At 35.7% G+C, this 23,566-nt stretch overlaps 1 protein-coding gene across 1 annotated transcript; it reads right to left on the reverse strand.

Moving 5' to 3' along the window:
- Positions 1 to 1,119: 1,119 nt before the first annotated feature.
- On the reverse strand, positions 1,120 to 22,047 carry LOC146167478 (protein ECT2-like). Its single transcript, XM_083380982.1, has 12 exons — positions 22,026 to 22,047; positions 20,965 to 21,147; positions 20,338 to 20,475; positions 18,826 to 19,030; positions 14,916 to 15,018; positions 14,220 to 14,426; positions 10,311 to 10,500; positions 9,744 to 9,889; positions 7,687 to 7,872; positions 6,771 to 6,894; positions 4,058 to 4,212; positions 1,120 to 3,313 (listed from the first exon to the last, which is right to left on the reverse strand). The coding sequence occupies exons 2-12, from the start codon at positions 21,116 to 21,118 to the stop codon at positions 3,251 to 3,253; spliced, it is 1,671 nt and encodes a 556-aa protein (XP_083237108.1). The 5' UTR covers positions 21,119 to 21,147; positions 22,026 to 22,047; the 3' UTR covers positions 1,120 to 3,250.
- Between the last annotated feature and the right edge of the window lie 1,519 nt (positions 22,048 to 23,566).

Genomic DNA, 23,566 nt, shown 5'->3' on the forward strand with positions numbered 1-23,566 from the left:
TATTTAAATTTAAATTTCATAGCCTACCGTACCTCATTAAATTTTGTTATTCGCAAAAAAAATTAAACTTATGAAATTAGGCCTACTAAAATATTTATACTCGATCGTGAATCTGTCACCAATTTAGATTATATAAAAATGTTTTATGAAAATCTAAAATCTAGATTGCATAATCCTACATCTAAATTCAAACCAAAACATCCATAGATCTAGATGAAATAATCTAGAATGGCAATTACGCCTATTTTATGTACCGGTACCCTCCTGGCAGAAAATCATACGTAAAACTACAATAGACACATCTGCGCCAAAAGCCAAGACAAAATTTTAAAGCGCTAGTCGTCTGAAAGTTGAGTTTGTTGCAAGTTTAAACATATTACTGGGTTAAGTTTATAACTACCGGTATTTAAATATACCAATGTTGGTGTATATTTCCTAAATGGGTACAACTGTAACGAACAATAGACTTTTTATGAGCCTTATAGTCTTTTTACAATACCAATCATTACAGTTAAACAAGCTTTTAATTGTAACAGAATAAATTACTTTTAATTGTACCGGCAACTGATCAAATTAAATGGTTAAAGAAGAATATACCCTAAGGACTCCAGCCATAAGACCGAAATAAAAGCAGCATCAACGTCGGAATAAGAACAAAATAGGCCTAATACATAAGTCGTAGTACCATCTAAATCGGAATAAGTCCTAAATGGCCTGGATCAGGCCTGAACACCATTTTACTATCGCCAAACCCCATCCCTAAGTGCATCATTAAGTCCCCTAAAAAAATGCAACCCTAACGAATTGTCTAACGACTCTAACCCAACCCATTACCTACACAAATAACCGCAAACAGGGACAAAAATCCGGTACAGAAACAGCGGCACCCTAACTGCGCCTTTTTCCGACAGGTTTATGCCTTATTCAGGTGATTCAGTCATTATTCTGTCGTGGATATTAAAGCGTATTTGGTTTTATAATGTCGTTGGTTTTAATACTATGGTATTATACATTTTTCTGCTTTTGGTATTGTTGCCTTTTAGGTCTTATTGTAAAAGACACGATTTGTGTTTATAAACAGCGAGCAAATAGATGGGTACTTTATTTATGAGTGCGACAACTAGAATACCTATTTGAATCAATTTCAAATAGTAACGGTATAACGGAACTCGATTGGTTGTAGCCTATGTACTAATTCTGAATTGTACTAATTGTTTAAAAAAATCTGAACGAACCAACCTCACAAAGTTACATGTCAACTTAAGATCATGCTGCGCGTGAAGATAAAACAACACGTGACATTGGCGCACTTGAAGAGTACAACACGCGATCAAATGTACACAGAACGCAAGATAAAGGGTGCACCATGATACAGATGGCGGCCTCGCAACAAAATGAAAGCGTCACCCAGTCACTGTACAGTCGATATCGACAATACCTGGAACTGCGAAAACAATACTGTACACATACAAACAAAAACAAGGCGGCTAAACTTTTACCATAAATCGAAAATAGGTGTAGATATTTTTTTAGGTTAGCTGCGCTATATCAAATTAATCTAATTGTAAAACGTAAGGCTAAAAAACTTAATGAAGCAAGTGTAAACTGGTACATTCCGGACTAAGGTTGTCGGTCGTATAATTGTTTTCAATACAAAAAGATGCAAAGGACAACGCGGTGACTAAGCGATAAAAAACAAGTATAGTGGCACATTGATAATTCCATTGCAACACGAAAGGAATGAAACTGCATGTAAAGCGAAGGGCTTGATAGGTTTGCGCGAAGTGACGAGCAACTCAATTGTGGTGGAATGCCGGAAAGATGTTAAAAGTACTCGAATCGAATTGGTGTAGTTTTATTCAGTGACATTTGGGGCTCTCAAACTCTTAAAATGAGCATTTCGCAAATGAAAGATTTCATAGGAATGAAAAGATTTTATAAGAAACCCTTCACAAATTTGTTACGTTAAAATTGTTTGAAGGGGCAACTAATACGAAATAGTTATCCAAACTTTTAACTGGATCGATTGAAAGCCCAAACAAATCATGAGGTTTAAATTTTCGTTTCACAATTTTTACAAATAATGAAAAAAATAAAAACCGCAAAGACGTATGTATTAAAATCCACAGCGCGGACAGATAATAATTTTGGCCAAACTGATGGTCGCGAGAGCTATCATTTTGGGGTAAAAGCGAAAGAGAACCCACGAATGATACAGATGAGTCTGCATCAACAAAATGCTTACTCGTCAGTAAAACGTGACAAAGCACGAATGTTAAAAGCGATAAGAAAAAACCCAGGTCCGTTGTGTATGTTGGCATTGCAATACAACATAGTTCATTACTAAAATACTAACACGCGTGGCGCGACTATAGTACACCAGTCAACAGGAGGTATATGTCTTTTAATGTCATGCTAATGGTAGCTAATAAAAAGCAATGCGTTTGTTCTGAAAAGTTTCATCTGTACTCTTCTTAGTTTGTGTACGTTTAACTCTGTTCATCGAAAAATCGGCGTTTAAATAACAGCTTAAGATATGGCTTGTTGTGTAACGGTAAAGACTTGTTTTTTTGCAAAATAGTCATAAAATCGCAATGATAAATGCAACACTAAATAGGACAAGCAGCAAATTAAACCAGCGTTTAAGTGTGATGAAAAACCGCCTGTCGTAAACATTGTGTGCGCGCCATGGAAATGAACGGAATCAAAGGAAAGTCCCAGTTGGTGTTTCTACTCAATTCCCGTGGCGTAATTTACGCGTCATACTTTTTTGACATTTAGCAGTTCACGAGTGCGTACGACGGTACTAATAATGAAAAGCGCAAAACGATTGCAGCAAAGTTCGAAAAACCAGTAACATCTTAACGCGGGAAATCGAACTTAAAAAAATACGATTAGACTGCATCATGCAACTACTCTACGCTAAAACTACTTACTACGCAAGGCGTTTGCTACCCAAAAGGTGCTGGCAAAATGCATTTTCGACGCAGCTGCAAATTTTATGTTAAAAATTAACAAATTAAAAATCTGATTAAACCTTTACAGGTAAAGCTAAAAATAACCTTCTCCTAAGGGATGTGTTAAAAAAAGGCGGCATTTTTTTTCAAACAAATCATAAAATTTAAGTAAGCAATCTCTTAACGTGCTTAACGTTGTTTACTTTCTGGGCTTTAAAAGGATTAAAAGCTAACAACGAGAAATGTTAACTTAATAGGTGTAGTTGAGGATAATTAAAAGGGTAGAATGGTGCCTAGTCATTCTTGCTTTTCAGTTTCAGTTTCTTGTACAGCTTTGACCCTTTCTTTACGAGGTTCTGAAAAAACGTTGCATAAGTGAAATGGTTAAAAATTATCGACACAAACGGAAAACAGCAAAATTAAAACCTAAAAACAGATAGGAAAACTTTGCCTACATTGTACCACTGTCGAAAGGAATTACAGAAGGTTAATACCAGTAGCAAAAATACGTCCAGCTTTTTCAGTTTTTTTTTTTTTTCACAGAAGGCATGGTTTAACACCCATCGCTGGGCAAATGGCAAGATAAGTATAATAAAAACAGACTGGGAAAGGCAGTCTGACATGTGTGTCGTAGCCACGTGTCTTAAACCAATAAAACTATAAGATGTCGTTACTTTTTTGCCACAACAACAAATAGCCTATAAAAGTATGGAATTTCAGGTTTCGTTATGAATTCTAAAAGGCGATTTTGAGGCTTAACGACTGTAAAAAGTGCTGAAGCACCAATAAAATCTTGTAGGCACTGTAATATAGAATAGTCAGTGTAACATGGTCACTTGGTCAGGCTTTTTTAGAAATGTTTGCTATGTTTTTGTTACGAACCTTAAAAGGTAGTAAAAGTGCGAAGCAAGATAAAAGTGGAAAGTGATATAAAAAAAACTTTGCTAAGTAGCACAGGGGCTGAGAATACAAAGGGGTCCAGGACATTATGCCCCTTAGCAAACTATTTTATTTCTATTATCTTGCTTCCACTTTTAATATCCTTTTAAGGTTCGTAATAAAAAATATACCAAAAAAAAGTTCTCAAACGCGTCGCCCACCTGCAAGTCGGCCGGTTGCACTTTCTTTAGGACCTCGTCCACATTCAGCTTCCTGATCTCGGCCACCTGCTGCGCGAATGACGTCATCCACTTGGACTTGAAAGTCCGGTCGTCGATGATTTGCAGCACGCTGTACTTTTCCTCGGCGTCGGTCGCTGCCGAAATCACAAAGCGGTTAGTTTTTGTAAAGTAAAAAAACATTGGGCGACCGACCCCTGCCATTTTCCTATCGCTTTTTCTTTAAATTACCTTGACGTGAAGCTCCTTTAGTTTAGTTTGTCGATTTACCGAAAGGTTCCTGCGTTGAAGAGGAAGAAAGAAAGACAGACAGATGTGTTAATTCATTATATATTTCAACGAGACAATGACCTAAAATGTTTACTTTGTCTTGTTTAGGTATACAGTACAGTATTAAATAAAGTTTGTGGCTTTATGTTTGTTTAAGCTTTTTTCAACAGTTTAAGAGCCTGTGAATTGAAATTTTAATCCTACATATTCACATTTATTAATAGCAATGAAAACAATTCTTGCTTTAGCGGGCTTAGATTATTATTTGTTTTATTATTTTGGCCAATCTTTTTTAATTGGAAAACTTGTGGTGACAATGTTAAATTATGTTCGACCAAGAACGTTTAGCTAGATTGGCAGGTTTCTATTACGCATGGATTAACTTTGCTGGACCTTAACGACTACAGGTATTGTGTTTGCAGCTAGTTGTCGGTATGTATACTGCAGTGTTTCTCAACCTTTTTCACCCCGGGGCGCACTTGTAAACCTTTTAAAACGTGGCGGCGCACCTGACGAGCGGGTCGACTGCTAACTTTGTTTGGATACTTTGTTTTTTGCTGGCAGTTTTTATTACATCAGGCTCCCAATTCTATTATCTATTAAGCAGCTTGCGGAGTCGGTTAAAAATAACCCGACTCCAACTCCCAAATTCGACTCCGGCCAAATGTGTGATTTCATCAAATTCCGAGTCCGCCTGCAACCCTACAGCATTTAATTTTCCCATTTATGTAACTAAATTAAGGTGGATTTTCAACAATCCACTCATAGGGGTGTCATATATCTCATCCAACCACAATACATTGCTGAATATCCACCATATGCTATTTCGCCTTTTTAATTTGCATTTGGCGGCATTATTAGTTTTAAAATTGGTACTGCGCATGTCGGACTCGGGACTCGGGACTCCATCAGTCCGATTTCAGCAAAATAAATCGATCACGGTACGCCGAGTCTCAAATATGACTCCCGACTCCACAGACCTGCTATAAAATACGATGTGCTCAATAAGACATGCCTAAAGAGAAAGAAAATAAATGAAATAGGCCATTCATGTTGTAAATTATGAAAACACGCGGTATGTTAGTTAAAGTTCGATGGAAACACAGAATAAGCCCCAAGAGCAACAACATCTAACTCGGAATAAATCCAAAATGTAACGGAAAAAACCTAAATGGACAAAATAACGCCCAAAACTGTAAAAAAAAACAGGGTATGGGACGATTAAAGGACATATTCTTGGCATCGGCCGTTTTGGTGTCAACGTTTGGGTGCCATTGTGTTTTGGCACAGGATTGTTTGCCTCTGTTTGGGGTTAGGCGCGAGTAATGGGTAGATTTAGAATTTGGGGGGAGTTTGTGTTGAAGTTATGGGTGGGGTTTGGGGTTAAGTAAAAGGTAGCAAAGGCCTTATTCTTGCCATTTAGGCCTTATTCGGACGAATTTAGGTCTTATTTTGATTTAAACGCTATTACGAGTGTTAGGTATTAGTCCTATTTTGGTCTTACTCCGAACTGTTTTTTATGCCGAAGTTGCTGTTGTTTTAATTGTGGTCTATTGGCGGAAGCCCCGCTAGATTGCAATAGTTCCTCTTTCTTTGTTAGCTAAGAGCCAACATCAACCATTGGGACTTCAATAAGGGCTACGAATCCAGTCATATTGCTCAGTGTTTATTCACAGAAATTAGTGACAAGAGTTTATTCTAAAATTATTCGCAAATTCTACAAATAATACAGAATTTTTGTAACATTTTTGTAACATTTTCTCGCGGCGCACCTGGCCACCTTCCACGGCGCACCAAATGCGCCGCGGCGCACCGGTTGAGAAACGCTGGTATACTGTATAGTGACTACTATAAATCTTGCGCCTTTTTTGCGTTTAGGAAAATCGGGCACAAAGTGACAACCTGTTATACGAAGATGTGTCGAAACCATGTTAAAACAAACGGAAAGTAAAAGTGTGTTGAAAAAAAACTCTGCAGGTTAATGCAATTCGGAATGATTTAGGGCTGTGTGCCATTACACAACCTGCTGTTGTCTGACAAACACCGAAGCGAAAGTGTTTTCTGTTTTGCTTTTAACGCTAACCTTTAAAATTGCGCTCCACAGATAAAAAATAAAAATATTTGTGTTCTAATAAGTATAGTTAATAAAACACGGAATGGGAAATGTTTATTTAATTAGGAAGTCAATTACGATTAGACTAAAACGTTCGTCAACTGGCTTAAAATAACAACTTTCGTACACTTAACAACCAAGGCCAATACAGACTTCAAACACATCCGAGACAATGGGTCGACTCAGAAGCTTAGCTATTAGCTAATAACCGTCCAATACATATTCGTATGTCGATCACGGTCCAGCCGAACCCCTGCCACGAACTATTTAAGAACAAGTCACCGAGTGACAACAAAGAGCTGCGGGGCTCACCATTGCTTTCAACGATGTAGTTTCGGGTGCTGACGTATCGTACGGCGAACATGTTCTTCAGCTCGTCAGAGTCGCAAATGTCGTGGATGGCGAGCACGTTGTACAGCGGCAGCATCTCGATGTGCTGTCAAGAAAAGGAAAGAAAAGCTATTAAACAAAGAAAAAAATAAATAAAGCGATCTCACGGTAAACGCGCTGATTTTGCATCGATCTTTTGTGGACGATTCGATTTTTTTAGAGGGCACTAATCCAAAAAGATTTTACAACTGCAGCGCACAGGCGTAATTTAAATACTACCCGTGAATATAACACTTTTTAGGAATAGTTTGGATGCGAAAGCAACTCCTAGAAAGAAAAAAACAAAACATTTCATTTTAAAACGAAGTTTCTGTTCATCAAAGACTCCAATTAGACCGTTAATTTAGAGTTAGTCGGATCGAAAACACCTATGTGTCTATATATGACAATAAATGTGAGTGACGAAAAGTTGCAATACATCAACACTTTTGTTCGCTTTGGTTTTGCACCAATATTTTTAGAGAATTGTTTAAATACGGTGCAAAGAATGAAAGCGATTTTTCATGGTTTTAACAAACAGAACTTAAAATGGCTTCGGTGAAATGAAATAGGATGATCATTAAAAAAAACTTCGGTTTTCGACCATAATCATTATTTGGTCTCAATGTATTCGTTGAATGTCTGGAGACTGGTCGATCAGTAAGTCTACAGACAACGGGTAAAACAGCATAGCAGATAAAACGTTTTTACAGTCTTATCTGATTATTTTGTAACTCTAGAGCGTATTTAAAAACGCCCGTTGTCGGTAGGCAGACTTACTGATCGACCAGCCAAGACATTCCACAAATACATTGAGACCAAATTTCATCAACTTGAGAGCGCATTAAAAAACGCCCACCTTGAGGAGGGGTGCCGACTTGCCATGCGACCTGTTTCTCCACTTGGCGATCTCGAGCACGTCGGTGAGCAGATAGAGGGCCAGACGTTCGCCCACACGGTAGAAGCCCTCTGTTTGCGTGTTCACGTCGATTCGGGATATGAACATCCGGTTGGAAGACACGACCTCCACAGGACAGCCGTCGACCTGAAATGGAAAAACATAATTATTGAAATGTGAAACTGTGTGTTTTTGACAGAAACCGAAAATGTATTCGAAAGGCCGGGTCAAAAAGGGGATCTGAGTTACACATAATGTAAACGGAAGATTCACTTTAAATAAAAGCTGTAAATTTAAATCAAAGCTGTACAAAAGAGTTTTTGAAAATGAGCCGCGGGTCAGCTCGTAGTTTGTCCAGGTCTGCTTATTAAATAAAAAAGCCCAACAACCTTTTAAGGTTATAATAAAAAATGGTACAATCTTTAAGAATACGGCTAGGTTAGACTGAAATATAAAACTTTGCAAATTAATTCAACAGCACTATCTCTAGAACGAATAGCAACAAATAAAGTGGCCAACCTTGCCATAAACCAGTGGTTCTCAAACTTTTTTGAACGCGACCCAAATCTGAGTTTTATGAGCATCTCACGACCCAAGCCTCAAACATAAAAAAATGTGCTTTTTCTGATATGCATGAAATAGAAAGACACAAACAACCAGATGTAGTACACAGTTCTATGAAACAATGATTGATTACATACAGATGATTGACTTATTTTAGTGTCATTGGTGAAACTGACTTTTTCCTTTATAATATCAGCGTGGTTTGTTTGGTGACTAAAATCTTACAGCTACTGTAGTTGGCTATAGATATACTGTAGCTGGCTGCCATCAAAACGTTCATAAAACCACTTATGATGCAATAATCCAGGTTACAAATTTGAAGCCACGTGAAAAGTTTATGATGCAATAATTCAGTTATGATTGAATTGAAAATATTTGTAAAATAAAATGAAACAAGTTCGTTTGCGCAGGATTGAATCACCATAGAGCGACCCATTTTTTGACCCTACGCGACCTATGTTTGGATCGCTACCCATACTTTGAGAACCACTGCCATAAACAATGACAATTTTTTTAGAACACAAATAAAAAAAGAAATTGATTAATCAAAAAAATAATCAAAGCCACAAAAATATAAAAACTTAACCAAATTGCACAATATATGGGTAATTTTTTGATTGCATTAAAAATGATATAAAAGCGATTAGCACGACTTCCGGCATCCTTTCATGACGTAGTCCTTCATAGTCTAGTCTGCGGATCATGACACGTTTGTAGATACAGACTGACTTAGTGTGTGCAAAAACTACATTGAATACGGTGGAAATACCAATAAAAGTAGACACGGTAGGCGGTGACATTTTCGTTTCTTAGTTATTCCGCTTGAGATGCCAAAATAAAAAGGCACGACCGAGGGTCAAGGAACAAACAAAGAATTACGCGCTGGTCAGCCTCAGTGTCAACAGCCCGGAGCGCGTGTTTGCACGATCCGTGCCAGGCCAAGCCATCAAAGGCTTGTCATCGCCTGAAATGCGCTAATATTTAATCTCCATATAGATACTGCCACGCGCCACAAATGTTATAAGGTGCGGAAACATTAAGAGAGGATATCAAGGGAATACGAATATGATTTGCGAGAAGCGTTCTGCGAAAAGATGACTAAAAGTATAGCTGAACACGGTTTACAAAATAGAAATAGTGAAACAAACTATTCATACACTTGATATAACTTTACATATATATAATTCTATATATATGGGTTTAGCCTCTTTTGGTTGCAACGATAATGGCACATTGCCGAAGTCATGCGAACCTAATATAAAATTAACTGGCAACAGGGTGACAATATAAATAATAAAAAAAAAACTATTTATACACTTGTATAAATGTACATATATTTTGGCATCAGCCTCTTTTACTTACCGCGATAATGGCACATTGCCGAGGGCAAGCGAACCTAACATAAAATTAACTGGAACTAGGTGTAATTTTATAATTACAAGAAAGAAACCAACCTCGTAGACGATGTCAACCATTTTCATCTTTCCCTCTGTTTTTCGCTTGTCTTCGTTGATGTGCGACAAAACCTTCTTGAGGACTTCGGACGCTTCCTCCAGTCGGTTGTGGTCTTCTATGTACTCGGGTGTTCTTTTTCGCAAATCTATTTAAATTATATGTCATTATTACAGAAAAAGGCCCAACCAACACGTAGTACAGCAAAACAGCAACGGTGACCCATACAATTGAAAGTTTGTCTTTTCAAAAACGTATTACAATCTGAATATTATGGTCGGAGAAACAAAATCGGACACTTTATAGTCGGAAATACATAACTATTTGGTGTGCGATTGAACCAAAATGTAGGGTCTCAATTAGAAAGTAAAAACACGCTTTTAAATAATATGCCCGGGTGTCAGTAATATCAGTACCAGTAGTATTTTTCCACGTTTTTAGCAATAAGTTTTTAGACGTGTAAATGACACAAATGGTTACGCACGTTTGGACAGCAAAATGCATTTTTTTTAATCGGATAAAAATAGATCCAGGCAGCATTTTCCAGGAGCTGTAATAAAAAAACTTACCACCAATCAGAAGTGATATGCTGGGAAGACGTTGGACGGGTCGAATTAACAGTGCATCCAGTGGCTGCTTAAGACTCTGTGGCTCGTTAAAGCAGTCTTTGAAAAAACGATCAAGCTCCGGACAGGACTTTTGTCGCTTGAGTAACGTTTCTTTTCCCAGGTCAAAGTAGTTTACATAGGGAGGGTAAACCTAAAAAAAACATGGCCCCATAAAAAAAAATTAAAATTAGTAAAATACATGATGCATTACAAGGAATACTGGGTTCTAGAGCAGTGCTTTGCCACCGGCGCGATGTTTCCGGAGGTGTTTTACTTGCGTTTTTTAGAAATACAATTTAATATTCAGTATAATAACAAAAAAAATGTACATTAAGGTGGTCATTTTGGGCTGGCAAATGCAATAATCCAGCCTCAACATGTAACTACTTTCATAATAAGGTGCAAGCAATATGCTCATAGTGATCAAACGAACTTGAGCATCTGAAAAGCCTAAATGACTTTATTGAATCATTGTGTGACACCTTTCTCGCTTCAAAGACTCATCACTTCATTAGTTAATCACAATCAAGTTACTTGAAACAAATTAAACATAATTCAGCTGATGATGAAGTGTAATATTACTTGATATTGCTGAGAACTACTTATTGATTGTCCAAGATGCCGTGTAGGGATCCGATAGTTATCACTCAACAACTCTTCACCCTTTTTGTAATATACTACAAAAAATATGGAGCTTTAACGTCAAAAAGCTTGCTTGTAATATCAGCTTATTTGGAACATTTAACAAGCACAGTGCATGCATTCATTGACCAAATAATTCCAATTATTGTCTGATCACTTGGTTCTCCAAAAAAAAGATCTTTTTCAATGATGATGCTGCTTCACAATTCAAAACCCACAAAAAAGTATTTTTGCTTGGAACTGAAACTGAGTGGCATTTCTTTGCTAATTCTCATGGCAAAAGCCCATGTAATAGAATTGGTGGAACCACCAAAAGATTAGCTGCATATGTAAGTCTTCAAGCAGCAACCAACAACCAAATTTTACCAATCAGAATGAAATCTGCAAGCCACATATTGGCCTACATTTGTATTTTTTTCGGCAGTTGTAATTGACCTTGTATCACATCTACAAGGGAAAATGAAATATCATCTGACAGTCAACGCATTTTTAGAGACTGACATGATTGTGGAATGAAGCTATGATGTGATCTTCTGCCTGTTATTGTTTTACACCATGCATATCACTTTTCCAATTCAAATTTTGTGTTGAGGTCTTTAATTTTAGTTGAGGAAAGCCAAAATATTAAATCCAAGAACTGAGATCTTGTGCCCATTGGAAAAGATCTTGTGGTGTAAAAATTTGGTTGTTGGTTGCTGCTTGAAGACTTGCACATGCAAAAAAATCTTTTAGTGGTTCCACCAATCCCATCACGTTTAGTGATGTCCAAATGGAAACCCTACATGGCATCTTGGACAACTCGGCGAAATCTAGTAATATTACAACTTCACCATCAGCTAAATTCTGTTTATTTTGTTTCAAGTATATTTTTATGAATTGCTAAGGAAGCAATGGGTCTTCAAAGCAAGAAAGGGGTCACACACTGATTTAATAAAGTCATCCAGGCTTTCAGATGCTCAGTTAATTGCGTTCTATTAATATGAGCCTATTGCTTAAACTTATTATAAAAGATAAAAAAATGGTGTGTTCGTCTAACTGTTCATAATATTTAACAATATATTGTATTTAAACTAAAAAATTGACCACCTCTATTGTAGGGGTTCTCAAACTTTTGGTCCGCACCCCCATTGGCTTAATTTAGCGAAACTCTTGCCAAATGTAATTATGTCAGCATCTATAAGTTATTATTTCACAATTTTTAATTGTATAAAATTGAGTTATAGTTTGCTGCTAGGTGTAAATTAATTGCCATTACAGAAAATAAGGTTTTACATAGCACAACAAATGAGAAAATAAAGTTTTACATAGCACAACAAATGGGGCAGTGTGCATGGCGAGAAATGACTTTTTTGTAAATTATACAGTAATCTGGCCAAAAAATAGAAAAATACTCCAGTTATCAAGTTGTACATTATAGTCACAAGTATAACACTTGTGTTTTGTGAGGTAACAATAGTTAAAAACACAATTACAAATACATTTTAATTTTTTTTCATTTGTAATTTTTCGCGTTTTTGTCCGAATTTGACACAGCATTTCTATCAGAAAACATTGAGAACCATGAATTAATTTTGCATGGTAGACTTGTCATATCTTAGTAAATATGTGGACAAAATTTCTGTGCAAATTTTCACTGGGGTCATGGGTAACCCGGATATTAAAAGGACCCCACTTTTTGCTTTTTTTCATTTCAACCCATGTTTCACAATAAATATCTCCGAACCCCTTTAATATTTTGTATTGAAATTTTCGCAGTTCAGAGAGAATCCTATAAACAACATTTCAACCCGTTTTAAGCCAATTGCAATTACAAATGGGGTCTTGACGAAATTTCAAAATTAGGGAAAATTTCAGCCGAGTGCTGGGAAAGGCCAACTTTGGATGTCTATGACCTTTGACCTTTTACCTTTTAGAGTGACAATGTAAACTATGTTTCTTTTCAAATATTTGGTAGAAGTACTATCATGTGTAAAAATATTGGGTTGTTACTTTATTTAGTTTAGCAGTAATAGGGCATCAAACATGGTCCAAAATAGAAAAATTGCGCCCCCTCGGCAGACCCCCCCAAACTAAAAGCTTCATAACTCTGGCATTTCTCAACAAATTACGCTCTAATTTTGCAGGTGTTTATTATATAGGATAGTGAAAAGGTGTGCAAAATTTAGGGAAAATCGGAGAGGTTGAATTTCTTGACTGTGTGAATTGACACGGAATGGCCCAGCACAGGTATTTTAGAAAGACCTTATAATTACGGTCTACTATTGATTGACATTTATTCTGTAGGTGTGCCGCTGAATTGTTTTAGCTTTGTTAGGGAACAAGTAAACAAAAGGTTGAAGAGATCTGTTTTTGGGGAAAATGATTCCTTTATGTGATTAAGTGTATGCAGTTTATTATCAGTATGGAGATTTCTATTAAGACATTTAGGATAAAGAGCTAAACGTGACATTTCAAAACGGTTTAACAAAAATGCAAAATAGGCATATGGATCCAAGATTTAAAAAAATGAAAAAATAGAGTTTTGTCAGTCAACAAGGTTTTGTCCTAATCTTCAGAGTAGTGGACGTTTTGTAAAACACTAGAAACAAAAATTTGCAAAATGCACTTTGAAAAACCTATAAATAATTTACAGAAGCATCAACAATGACGGCATATCATTGGGAAACATTTGTAATGCTAACTGAGTGTCTGGCACTCAAACAGAAAGTACATTATCAAATCGAAACAGGCTTCTTCAACATTATAAGAAATTATATTTTATAATCGATTTGTACCACATCTTAACTAGCAACAGTAATATATTCGTAAAAATATATTAAAAAAACAAAAGAAAAACAAATTTCAAGAATAAGAGTTGATATATAAATTAAAAAAATTATATTCAAATTTAAAAAACAAAACTATTTAAGTATCATTTGTGATTTTTGACCATATTCAAGCATGTGTTGAATTCCCAACTATAATTTTACATTCCTGTTAAGGAGAAAATGATAGCTACCAACATAAATTTTAGTACTTATGTCAAGTCTGTGCTGCTGATGGCATATCTGAGAACAAGTAATAATAAAAAGCTAAGTGTGTACTAAACTACTTGTATTGGTGGACAGACGTGTGTATCACAAGTCACTGCCCCAACCGAAGCCTAAAACTATAAGTAAGACAAAACAAACCAATTCCTATTTTGCTGTCATGCACATTAGCGCCTGTGTTTAAAAAGGGCTGCAATACCTTGATAAGTTGGTCTTGGTATTTTATGATAATGTCAGCAATGCAACAATCTTCATCCCAGTTGTCAATCAGTTCAACAAGGTCGCTATGCATGGCGGCATGAAGATGGGCAATGTCCGTTATTCCACCAAAAGCAGCTCGGATGTCCTCTGCCGCCAGGAGAGGGTTACCATCATTGGCCATTTTTTCAAGGGGCTCTTTGTACACCTGTATCACAGCAAGTTGTTGTTGAGAAATAATTTTACATTAGTTTATATTTTTACATGAGTAAATATAGTTTACATGAGTAATTATATTTATAATCAGCATACTAATTGACGACAGAAGTGGACTACATCCTTTGCCATTTTTTCAAGGCTTTCTTAAAATTACCGTAAAATTTTGCCAGGAAATACTATTATATATATTTCATTTTACGATTTGACTTTGTAGTATGTTGATATATTGCAATACTGCAAAACATTCCAAGAATTTTGGTGGTTTTGACAAAGGCTATGCAGGCCAAATACTTGATCCTGCATATAATGAAAACAAATGACATTTTGGCATGTCTAAGTTTGACCTAATTGGCTAAATTAAACTAATAATAACAGTGATTAAGGCAGGTACTCTTTGCAAAGGAAGTAAGAGTGGCAACAGTTTAAGAGCCACACCACTGAACCGCAAGAAAGCCAATAGTTTCCTGATCAAGCATACCTTAATGATGGTGTTAAGATTTCGCAGGTAACTGGTCTCAGTTTGCAGAAGCTCCATGGCAGTTCGGCGACGCTTTGTTGGCATGTCATCGTCAGAAATCGTGCTGCAAATTAAGGAAATAAATACCAGCAAAAGTTCACACAACAAACACCCGCTAATTACACTCAACATTTCATGCATAACCGAAAACAGAAAGAGGCATAACATATTTCAATAGAAAACAAAGATCAGTGGTAGTTTTTTATTGACGACACAAAAAACGCAAACTTTAATTGTATCCTTTTTCTATGTGATAAGTAAGTTAAACTTTTTCTATTAGGTAAAAGAATAAACACCAATTTGGCAAAAGGAAAAATTTATATTAGACATTAATTTGCCTGACTTGACAAGTTAAATGAAACATAGACTAACAACAGATTGTATTCCGTTAAAAAATCATAACACAACTGGTTTAATTTATAAAATTTGACAGAAGCAATTTTCTGTGAAAATAAGCCATTCCCATTGGTGGAAAGAAGCGTTTCACCTCGAAAGCGTAAGGGAGTCATAATTGCCAAATAAAAAATCAGATGGTTCGGAAACTACACTTATTTGTGGATAGTGGATAGAGTTAGAACCCAGGAGTGGTTCTTCTTCCTGTAAAAAACATCAGTGAATGAGTTTTAGTTGTTTATATTCTAGTATTTTGCTTACAATGTTGTTTTTTTTTTGTAAATTTGCTAAATTACAATTCATTGAGTTTTTTTAACTAAAACAGCAAAATGGATTTTATCTGGATGTATTTTAATAGTTTAGCAAAAAAGTGCAATTATTAATGCAAAATCTGTTTGCTTTACCTTCCATTACTAGCGGTACCATAATTTATGATTCCTAGGAGTACCACTGTCAGGTGTGCAAGCAGTTACTTTCAACGATTAATAAATTTCATTTGTCTTGGTTTACATTTAGCCAACGCCACATAATCTCTATGTCTGATGGACACTTCCCTATTTTAAAAACCAACTCACCTCATCCTTGCCGTTAAAGCATGGACAGAACTTGCAGCAATAGTTGCCCATCTGGGGAACTACCTATATGCCCTTCTGGCATGTGTCATTCGTATTCTTCAACAGGCAGCCTGACAGCTTATTACTACAAAAAACAAAAACTGAAACACAGACAGGCTAATTTACGTTCCACTGAGTATGAGTCAAGTTTCCTGCACAAGTAGCATTTTTGACTGCCGCATAACAAACACAAATAAACAAAAAATAATCTGAATCAATGGGCGCAGGAATAAATATCAAAACACCAAGGAACACAAATACTAATGCATGATCTTCTAAATCACTGTATATCTATGTGGGGCTGAACACGACATCGTTCGTAAGCTGAAACCTTTACCTTCTCAGTTCTCACACACAAGAGGAAAATTGTAAAAAAATAAATTATGATCCTAAAATGGTTAAATCTATTGGCAGGATGTCCGTGATTTGATTTAGGAATGTAAGACTAGTAAACCTAACTATTCTAAAAATTGTCTATAATGTATATTTCGCCCAAAAATGGACCATAGAAACACAACTAATTTTGTTTTAAAGGTTTCAATATTTTGTAAATAAATTATATAGACAACTGTTTTTTTGTTTTTTCTTTCTACAGACAGTCTCTGTTAAGCAGTGAGGTAAATCAGGTATTGCAGCGTTACTATTGTTAGCCTTATGTAATTATATATATACTTGACATTGGGCCATGTAATCTGGAGACAAGTTGGCTTGGGGTTAATCCTGAGTGTAACGACTGTAACAAGTGATGCTCTTTGTGTATAGGTGCTATCAAAGAAAAATAGCTTTTTGGTAAGCTGGAAAAATGTCAAAAAACAGAACTTTATGTAAAAAGATGGCTTATAAACTATACTTATTATTTATAGTAATTGTAAAACAACAAAAAAACACGAGTGTACACAGAGCCTCATGACAAAGGAAAGCAAGAGAGTGACACCTACCAAAATTGTCCAAACAGTTATTTATATTTAAGCAATCAATTACTTTGAAACAGATTATCAATAAAAATCGATTTGTTTAAATTAATCAATATCAACATCATATTTGGATTCAAGTACTACAAGATTCAAAACCACAGAACTCACTATTTTGCACATTTATATAAAAAAGCCTATCCAACAAAAGACTATTTTTTATGTTTAATCCTTAACCTGAATATCTCTATCTATCTTAATAATCCAAATTCCCTTGCTTTAGCAAGACAAATATAAAAATCACATTTAGGTGCACTATCCTGTACATGTTTCATGACTGATTTAAACACGTAAGCTGTGCATTGTTCATTTTAACAGCTTTAACAACTTTCCTTGACAAATTGGATCACACAACATGTCAGTTTACTGCAAATTGGGTCTGAATACAAAAAGTATGAACTTATAAGAAATAACTAAATACCAATCACTAGTTCCTCCTAGACAGGATTACACAATGAAAGTCACAAGATCTGTGGTAAGCTTTTAAGACCATTCAAGTTCCAAAGAAGCAGACTCAGCTTGAGATACCACAATGCTGTTATGCGTGACATAAAATGCTTGACCTCTGAGCTATAAATGCTACTCTTTGGTTTGCAAAGTTCAATATGAAGACCATATCACACCGACACACACACACAATAAAAAAGAATGTAATATTAGTAACATAATGGTATAATATTTTTTTAAACTACAAATATGTAAACAAAATATCTATTTATCTACTCAAAACTATTTTCTGAACTGAAACTAAATCTTCTTTAAAGCAAACAACAAAGTGAAAATAGAGTCACCCTGGCAGTGAAAAAAAAACATTAGCCAATGTAGTTCCTCGTAAATCTGTGTGGGCATTTTAGAAGTGGCAACAACTTTGTGATAGCAGCTGCGCGCATACAGGAAATGCCTTCCCCCTGCATTTTGTATATAATTAATCGTTTCCCACACAATTATTCTTAGAAAATAAATCTTGAAACATTTTCTAAGCCCAATAGGCAACATAGAATGGGTATGTATCATACACCATTAATCAAACTTTATGAGAAACATAAGCAAATACTTAGCAGTATATATCTAAAGTTTTTAAATAATTATTAAACTATATATACCTATATAACTTAAGTGAACAGCTTTAAAACAAAAATCATCCAGCAGGGTATTAAACTTAAAACATAAAAAGTAAAATGAATAAATATTTTAGATTTTAACACCTTGCTGGCGAATTTTTGTTGGAAGCGGAGCACTTCTTAAGCAAAATATAACTTCAATGTTGGCATATTTGTTCTGTTGAAGGACAAGATTATGTTGTTGAAAACATACTAAAGTATTACTGTATATGACAAAACTATGTCTTGTCTATTTTTAACTAATTTTAAGTTAAATTTAAAAGCCTAATTTTTAGCAGGGGTGCAACAGTTTCATAAAAAAATTGAACATTTAAAGACTTTTCAAAAATAATTTATAGCCTTTTAAAGATATAAGAATGAACCGCTCAAGGTTTTTTTAAAATATGTTTCGAAATCAAAATAGTATAAATGCCAGGGTAAACACAATAAAAGAAATTTTAAGAAAATGTTTAACAGCACCTACTTAACACATAGCTTGAAGCTGCACATAAACTAAATATAATGACCAAAATATACTTGAAAAAACTAAGGGGTTTTGAAAGACTTTTAAATACATAAATCAATCTAAAGACATTCAAATACTTTGTGGCAACCCTGTATCAGTTAATAAAAAAAAAATCGATGTGTATGCTGTCTTGTACCAATGTTTGTGTTTCAATTTTACTGCAGTTTATTAGCTGTAAGTTTTGATTTCTTAATCAACTTTGTTAGTTTAGGTATGGTGGTATTGTGCATTGCCTGTAAAATATTATTCCTTAATTTAGAAAGGTACCTTGATCTTGAGCTGCGAGTTGACAATCTGTTTTGAGATCTTCTTTGAGCCCTTTTGCGCGTCAGAAGAGGGCCCATGTTTTGCGCATTAGAGTGCATTACGGACACGACAGTGGCAGCAAAGTTGATCATCAATCCCAGCTTATAAATCCGCGAGAATGACTCCACAGGACCAGGCAGAACAAATCGGATGACAGTGGTAAACACTTTAAGAATAATTAAAAAAATAATAAGGTACTGTAGGGAATAATTTAACCAAAATTTACATTAATTAATATTAAGTTGTTACACTAATAGTATTTAAATAAAATTGTTAAACAACTTGTGCAGCATTTTAACCAAATTTGGTATTTGCATATACCTATAGCTTAACATATGTTAATATCTCTATATATAAATGTATATACATAATTCACAAAAAAGGAGAAATTACTTATATATGTACAGGGGCGTATCCAGAAATTCAAAAAAGGGGGGGTTCCAAATTTTCAACTTAGGGGATTCCCCGTTGTTTTTTCGTTTGACGTTAATGATGTCATAAAATAGTGACGGATATGACGTCATAAATAGCGATGGTAATAACGTCATAAACAAGAGAAAAAATCCGAAACAGCCTATTAACGTCCATCAAAAGCGAACATTTAGACGCAAAGCGAACACGTGCGTTGCCGACAATCCTGCCAGGTGCCAACTGTGAAACCGCTTAGTGTGCAAGCGTTAACTTCAGGCGAAAAACTAAACCACGACCGTGAAATATGTGTGACGATTTTTCCGGGTGTTTTTCGATTAGAGCGACATATCAAACTACTTCGAAGAAACGGTATAACTTTAATAGTTAGTTAATCTAGTTCAGCGTTTGATAAGCGTTTTAAGTTTGGGTGCACCTGGGGAGCGAAGCGAGCGCAATTTTTTTGATTTTTCTTTTGGTATAACGGCATTTCTTTTAAATTTCTTGCAAGTTCAAAATACAGCATCAAAACGTTAACAAACCGGATGCTGCAAGATCATTCTTGATCCGGATGCTGCCAGAGAAAATTTTTCGCACTTACGTAGTTGAAATAGTCAAAAAGTATTTGAAATAAACCCCAGTCTAACACCAACATCTGATATTAACGCAGACAACAAACAGCGAGAAACATCAGCACCGTCTAACTCAACGTTTTCAGAGAGAAAAAAGCGGAAACCGCTTGATTTATATTATTAATTGTCAACACACTTGCTGATTAGCCAACCCGAACGAATAACGAAAGGTGAAAGAGAAAAACTATCTAGCGTTTACGGTCGACCAAACAAAAGACGAAAAACGGCGTTTTGCGTTTGATTTTGGTTTCGCATTAGCTTAAGACGCAAGACCCAATTACATTTAAAAACACGCAGCTTCGGACAGTGAGTAAAACTCTGACAAAAACGAACAAAAAAACGATAATGTCACTTACTAAAAGGGGGCCGAACCCCCAACCCCCCCCTGGATACGCCACTGCTTATGTATATGTAGCAACCACACAAAACTCACATGAGACAGTGAGTAGTCTTGAAACATAAAGTGGAAGTCGTTGAAGGTCGACATGGTTGCTGCCGTAGCTCCTTAAAACATCTGGAAACCGGTGCTCACACACAATCAATACTACAGTAGACACAAGGCCAAGCCGTGCTAAACAAGAAAAAAGTTACTGAAAATTTGGGGTTTTAATAAATGTAAAAATATGACTTATTTAGAAAGGTAACTTTACTAGGTGTTCGAATTGTGAAAAAAGTTTTGAAATTATTAAAACAAGTAATGTAAGAATTATCATTTTTTTCAGTAGTTTTATATACACAAATATTTTAGTAAGTCTCCTTATTTTTCTAGATCTCAGGTGTGCAATAATAAATTCTCAGGTCTACAGGCGCCAATGAAGGTTTTATGAAGACCAGAGGTTCAGAATCCCACCGCAACTAAACCTTCTCCTAAATTGAGTTGTGCAATAAATTACTAAGTAAGGTGTGGTGCAAATAAATTTCTTACATAGATTTAGTTATACAAACCTCAACCAATCTTTAAATTTTGCAATTACTGCAATCAAAATCTTAGTTAATAATTAGATTATGAAACAAATTACTACATGTGCATTTCGTTCTTGAAAATAAAACCGAAACAAACCTGCAATGTTGCAAAGCGAGTGGATGTGCTTAAAAATTGCGCCAATAAACCATGTTCGTGCTCCTGGGATAAAATTTCCAGCCGAACATAGATGCAGAAAAAGACTTATTCCTGCCAGGGCTGCCACAGCCAGTACAGTTTGGGAAACTGCCATGGCAACAGAAAATAAGGACAGTGCAGTATCTACAAAGAACAGGAAGTACTAAAAATAAAAGTAGTCCAAATTGTGAAAAGCAATTAATAAATTATATTGCTTTTTAATGTTAACACTTATAAATAATAAACACTATACTCAAACTGCTAACTTGAAATCAATACATTTCTGACTGCATTCCGCAATCTGGGGTTGTTAAAATTCCCACCTAAAATGTTTTGCTGAAATTCAAAAAAATATGCGGCGGGAATTGTCTCACAGCTTATACTTGTTTTACACCAAATGATGTCACTGGCATGGTTTTGGGAAGCATTCTATGCCAAAGATCTTTGGTGGAATAGCATTGGAACACAATAAGGAGTCATTTCAAGGTATTACATTTAGGTACCAGAGTGCAGTCCATAATTTCTGGCTTCTGAAGTTTTTTGCTAAAACAATTTTTGGGGCTGTAACCATGCGCTAAGAGTACATATATGTATAATACACGATATATATACATATATGTCAAATGCTACTTTTCAATGTAACACAGAGGGGACATAAAATGACATCATGAGACATGCAATTGGGCTGCTATATTATAAAGCAAAGGCAACAGTAAGATTAAATGCAAATACACATAATGATGCAAATATACATGGTAAACAAAATCCATAAAATAGGGGTATAGTAGAGCCAGGTTGGAAAGTTTGGCCTGCGCGGGGGATTTATCTTATAGAATTTTATAGAAAATGTGTTCAGCCGCGCAAATCTGACTCGAGCAAACGCGCAAAACTTCAGCCGCGCAAACTTCTGTATGAAACTTAACAAGCACAAAAAAATTGGCGGGCTGCATACTGAAGTTGCATAACATTTTTTAACGCTAGTTTATAAGACGCATAAAATATAATGCATCATATAGAATCACCTGCGAAACGCTAAAAACGCACAGTCCGGCGATTTGGTCACGCATCAGTGGACAACGGTCACGTGTTTAGTGACGTCAAATTAGGCAATATCGAGTAATATTGCATATTAAATGCTATACTATCCAACTTTTTAAATATTTACCTGCGCACTGCGCCCGCACACCAACCAAAAATTGCACAGTGATTGAAGTATTCTATGAACGCTGTAAGTTTAATATAAATTCGCAATTTACAACTTTCGGTAGCCTGATGGTTTATTTTCAGCCTCGCAAGTTCAAGTCGAAATTTTATTTTCAGCCGCGCATTTTTTCAGCTGCAAAACATCTCCCCCGCGCAATATCCAAAGTTTCCAATCTGGTAGTAGAGCAAGGAGTGCTGATAACTCCTAGACTTAATGCAAAAGGTCCAAGCAAAAAATTTAAAAGCTGTCATCGCTGTATTTAGATACAAACATTACATATATAACTCATTGGTAATAATTTATTTACAATCAAGTAAATGTTAGATATAACTTCATTACAGTTTAACACTGTTGAACATTGCAGTGCTGGTCCCCGTCAAAAAATGTGGTAGGATTCTAGACCAGCGCAACATTGCTCCCCAAATATCAAAATTTAAAATCTGGGCGTTGGTCTAGTCTAGAATCCTACCACATTTTTGGCAAGGGTTTATAATGTTAACATTATTTGGGTTAGGGTGCAGGTTGTGTAAAGGATTCTAGACCAGCGCCGATTTTTTTAATTTTCGGATTACGCTAATTAATCCACACAACTTAGCAAGCGTTTCAAGTTTTTTTAAGTTAAGCATTTTAAAATCCAATATAGGTCTCTTTGAAAAATTGAGTTTGAGTACTCTTCTAGTTTATAATTTAAGGTAGGTCTGTGAGTCATTAAAATATTTCCATGCCCTAATTGTCGTAGACCTTTTTGCTTAGAAATGCACTAATTTCGGGTAACACTAATTTACGGAATGATGAATGGTCGGAATGGTCGGAACGCTCACTAATTTACGGAATAGTCGGAATTGTCGGAATGGAATGAATAGGGCCGAAACTAATTTGATGAATGGTCTGAATTGTCGGAATGGAATGAATAGGGCCAAAACTAATTTGATGAACGGTCTGAACGGAATGAACTGTCGGAATGAAATGAACGAAGCTGTAGGAACAGAATGAACTGTCGGAATGAAATGAACGAAGCTGTAGGAACAGAATGAAATGTCGGAATGAAATGAACGAAGCTGTAGGACCCGAATGAACTTTTGGAATGAAATGAACTAAGCTAACCCTAACCCTAACAGGTTCGTTCATTTCATTCCGACAGTTCATTCTGTTCCTACAGCTTCGTTCATTCCATTCCGACAGTTCATTCTGTTCCTATAGCTTCGTTCATTTCATTCCGACAGTTCATTCCGCTCCTACAGCGTCATTCATTCCATTCCGACAGTTCATTCTATTCCCACAGTTCATTATGTTCCTACAGCTTCGTTCATTTCATTCCGACAGTTAATTCTGCTCCTATAGCGTCATTCATTCCATTCC

Source organism: Ascidiella aspersa, chromosome 1 (genome assembly GCF_963924565.1).
Source record: "Ascidiella aspersa chromosome 1, kaAscAspe10.2, whole genome shotgun sequence".
Taxonomy (NCBI): Eukaryota; Metazoa; Chordata; class Ascidiacea; order Phlebobranchia; family Ascidiidae; genus Ascidiella; species Ascidiella aspersa.

Excerpts from the sequence above, each read along its gene's own strand:
- LOC146167478 (XM_083380982.1), bottom strand. The coding sequence starts at position 21,118 with ATGGCAGTTTCCCAAACTGTACTGGCTGTGGCAGCCCTGGCAGGAATA. Across the intron at positions 19,031-20,337 it reads AAGACTACTCACTGTCTCAT|TGTTTACCACTGTCATCCGA; the intron begins GTGAGTTTTGTG and ends TTATTCTTAAAG. Across the intron at positions 7,873-9,743 it reads TGGTTGACATCGTCTACGAG|GTCGACGGCTGTCCTGTGGA; the intron begins GTTGGTTTCTTT and ends TTTCCATTTCAG.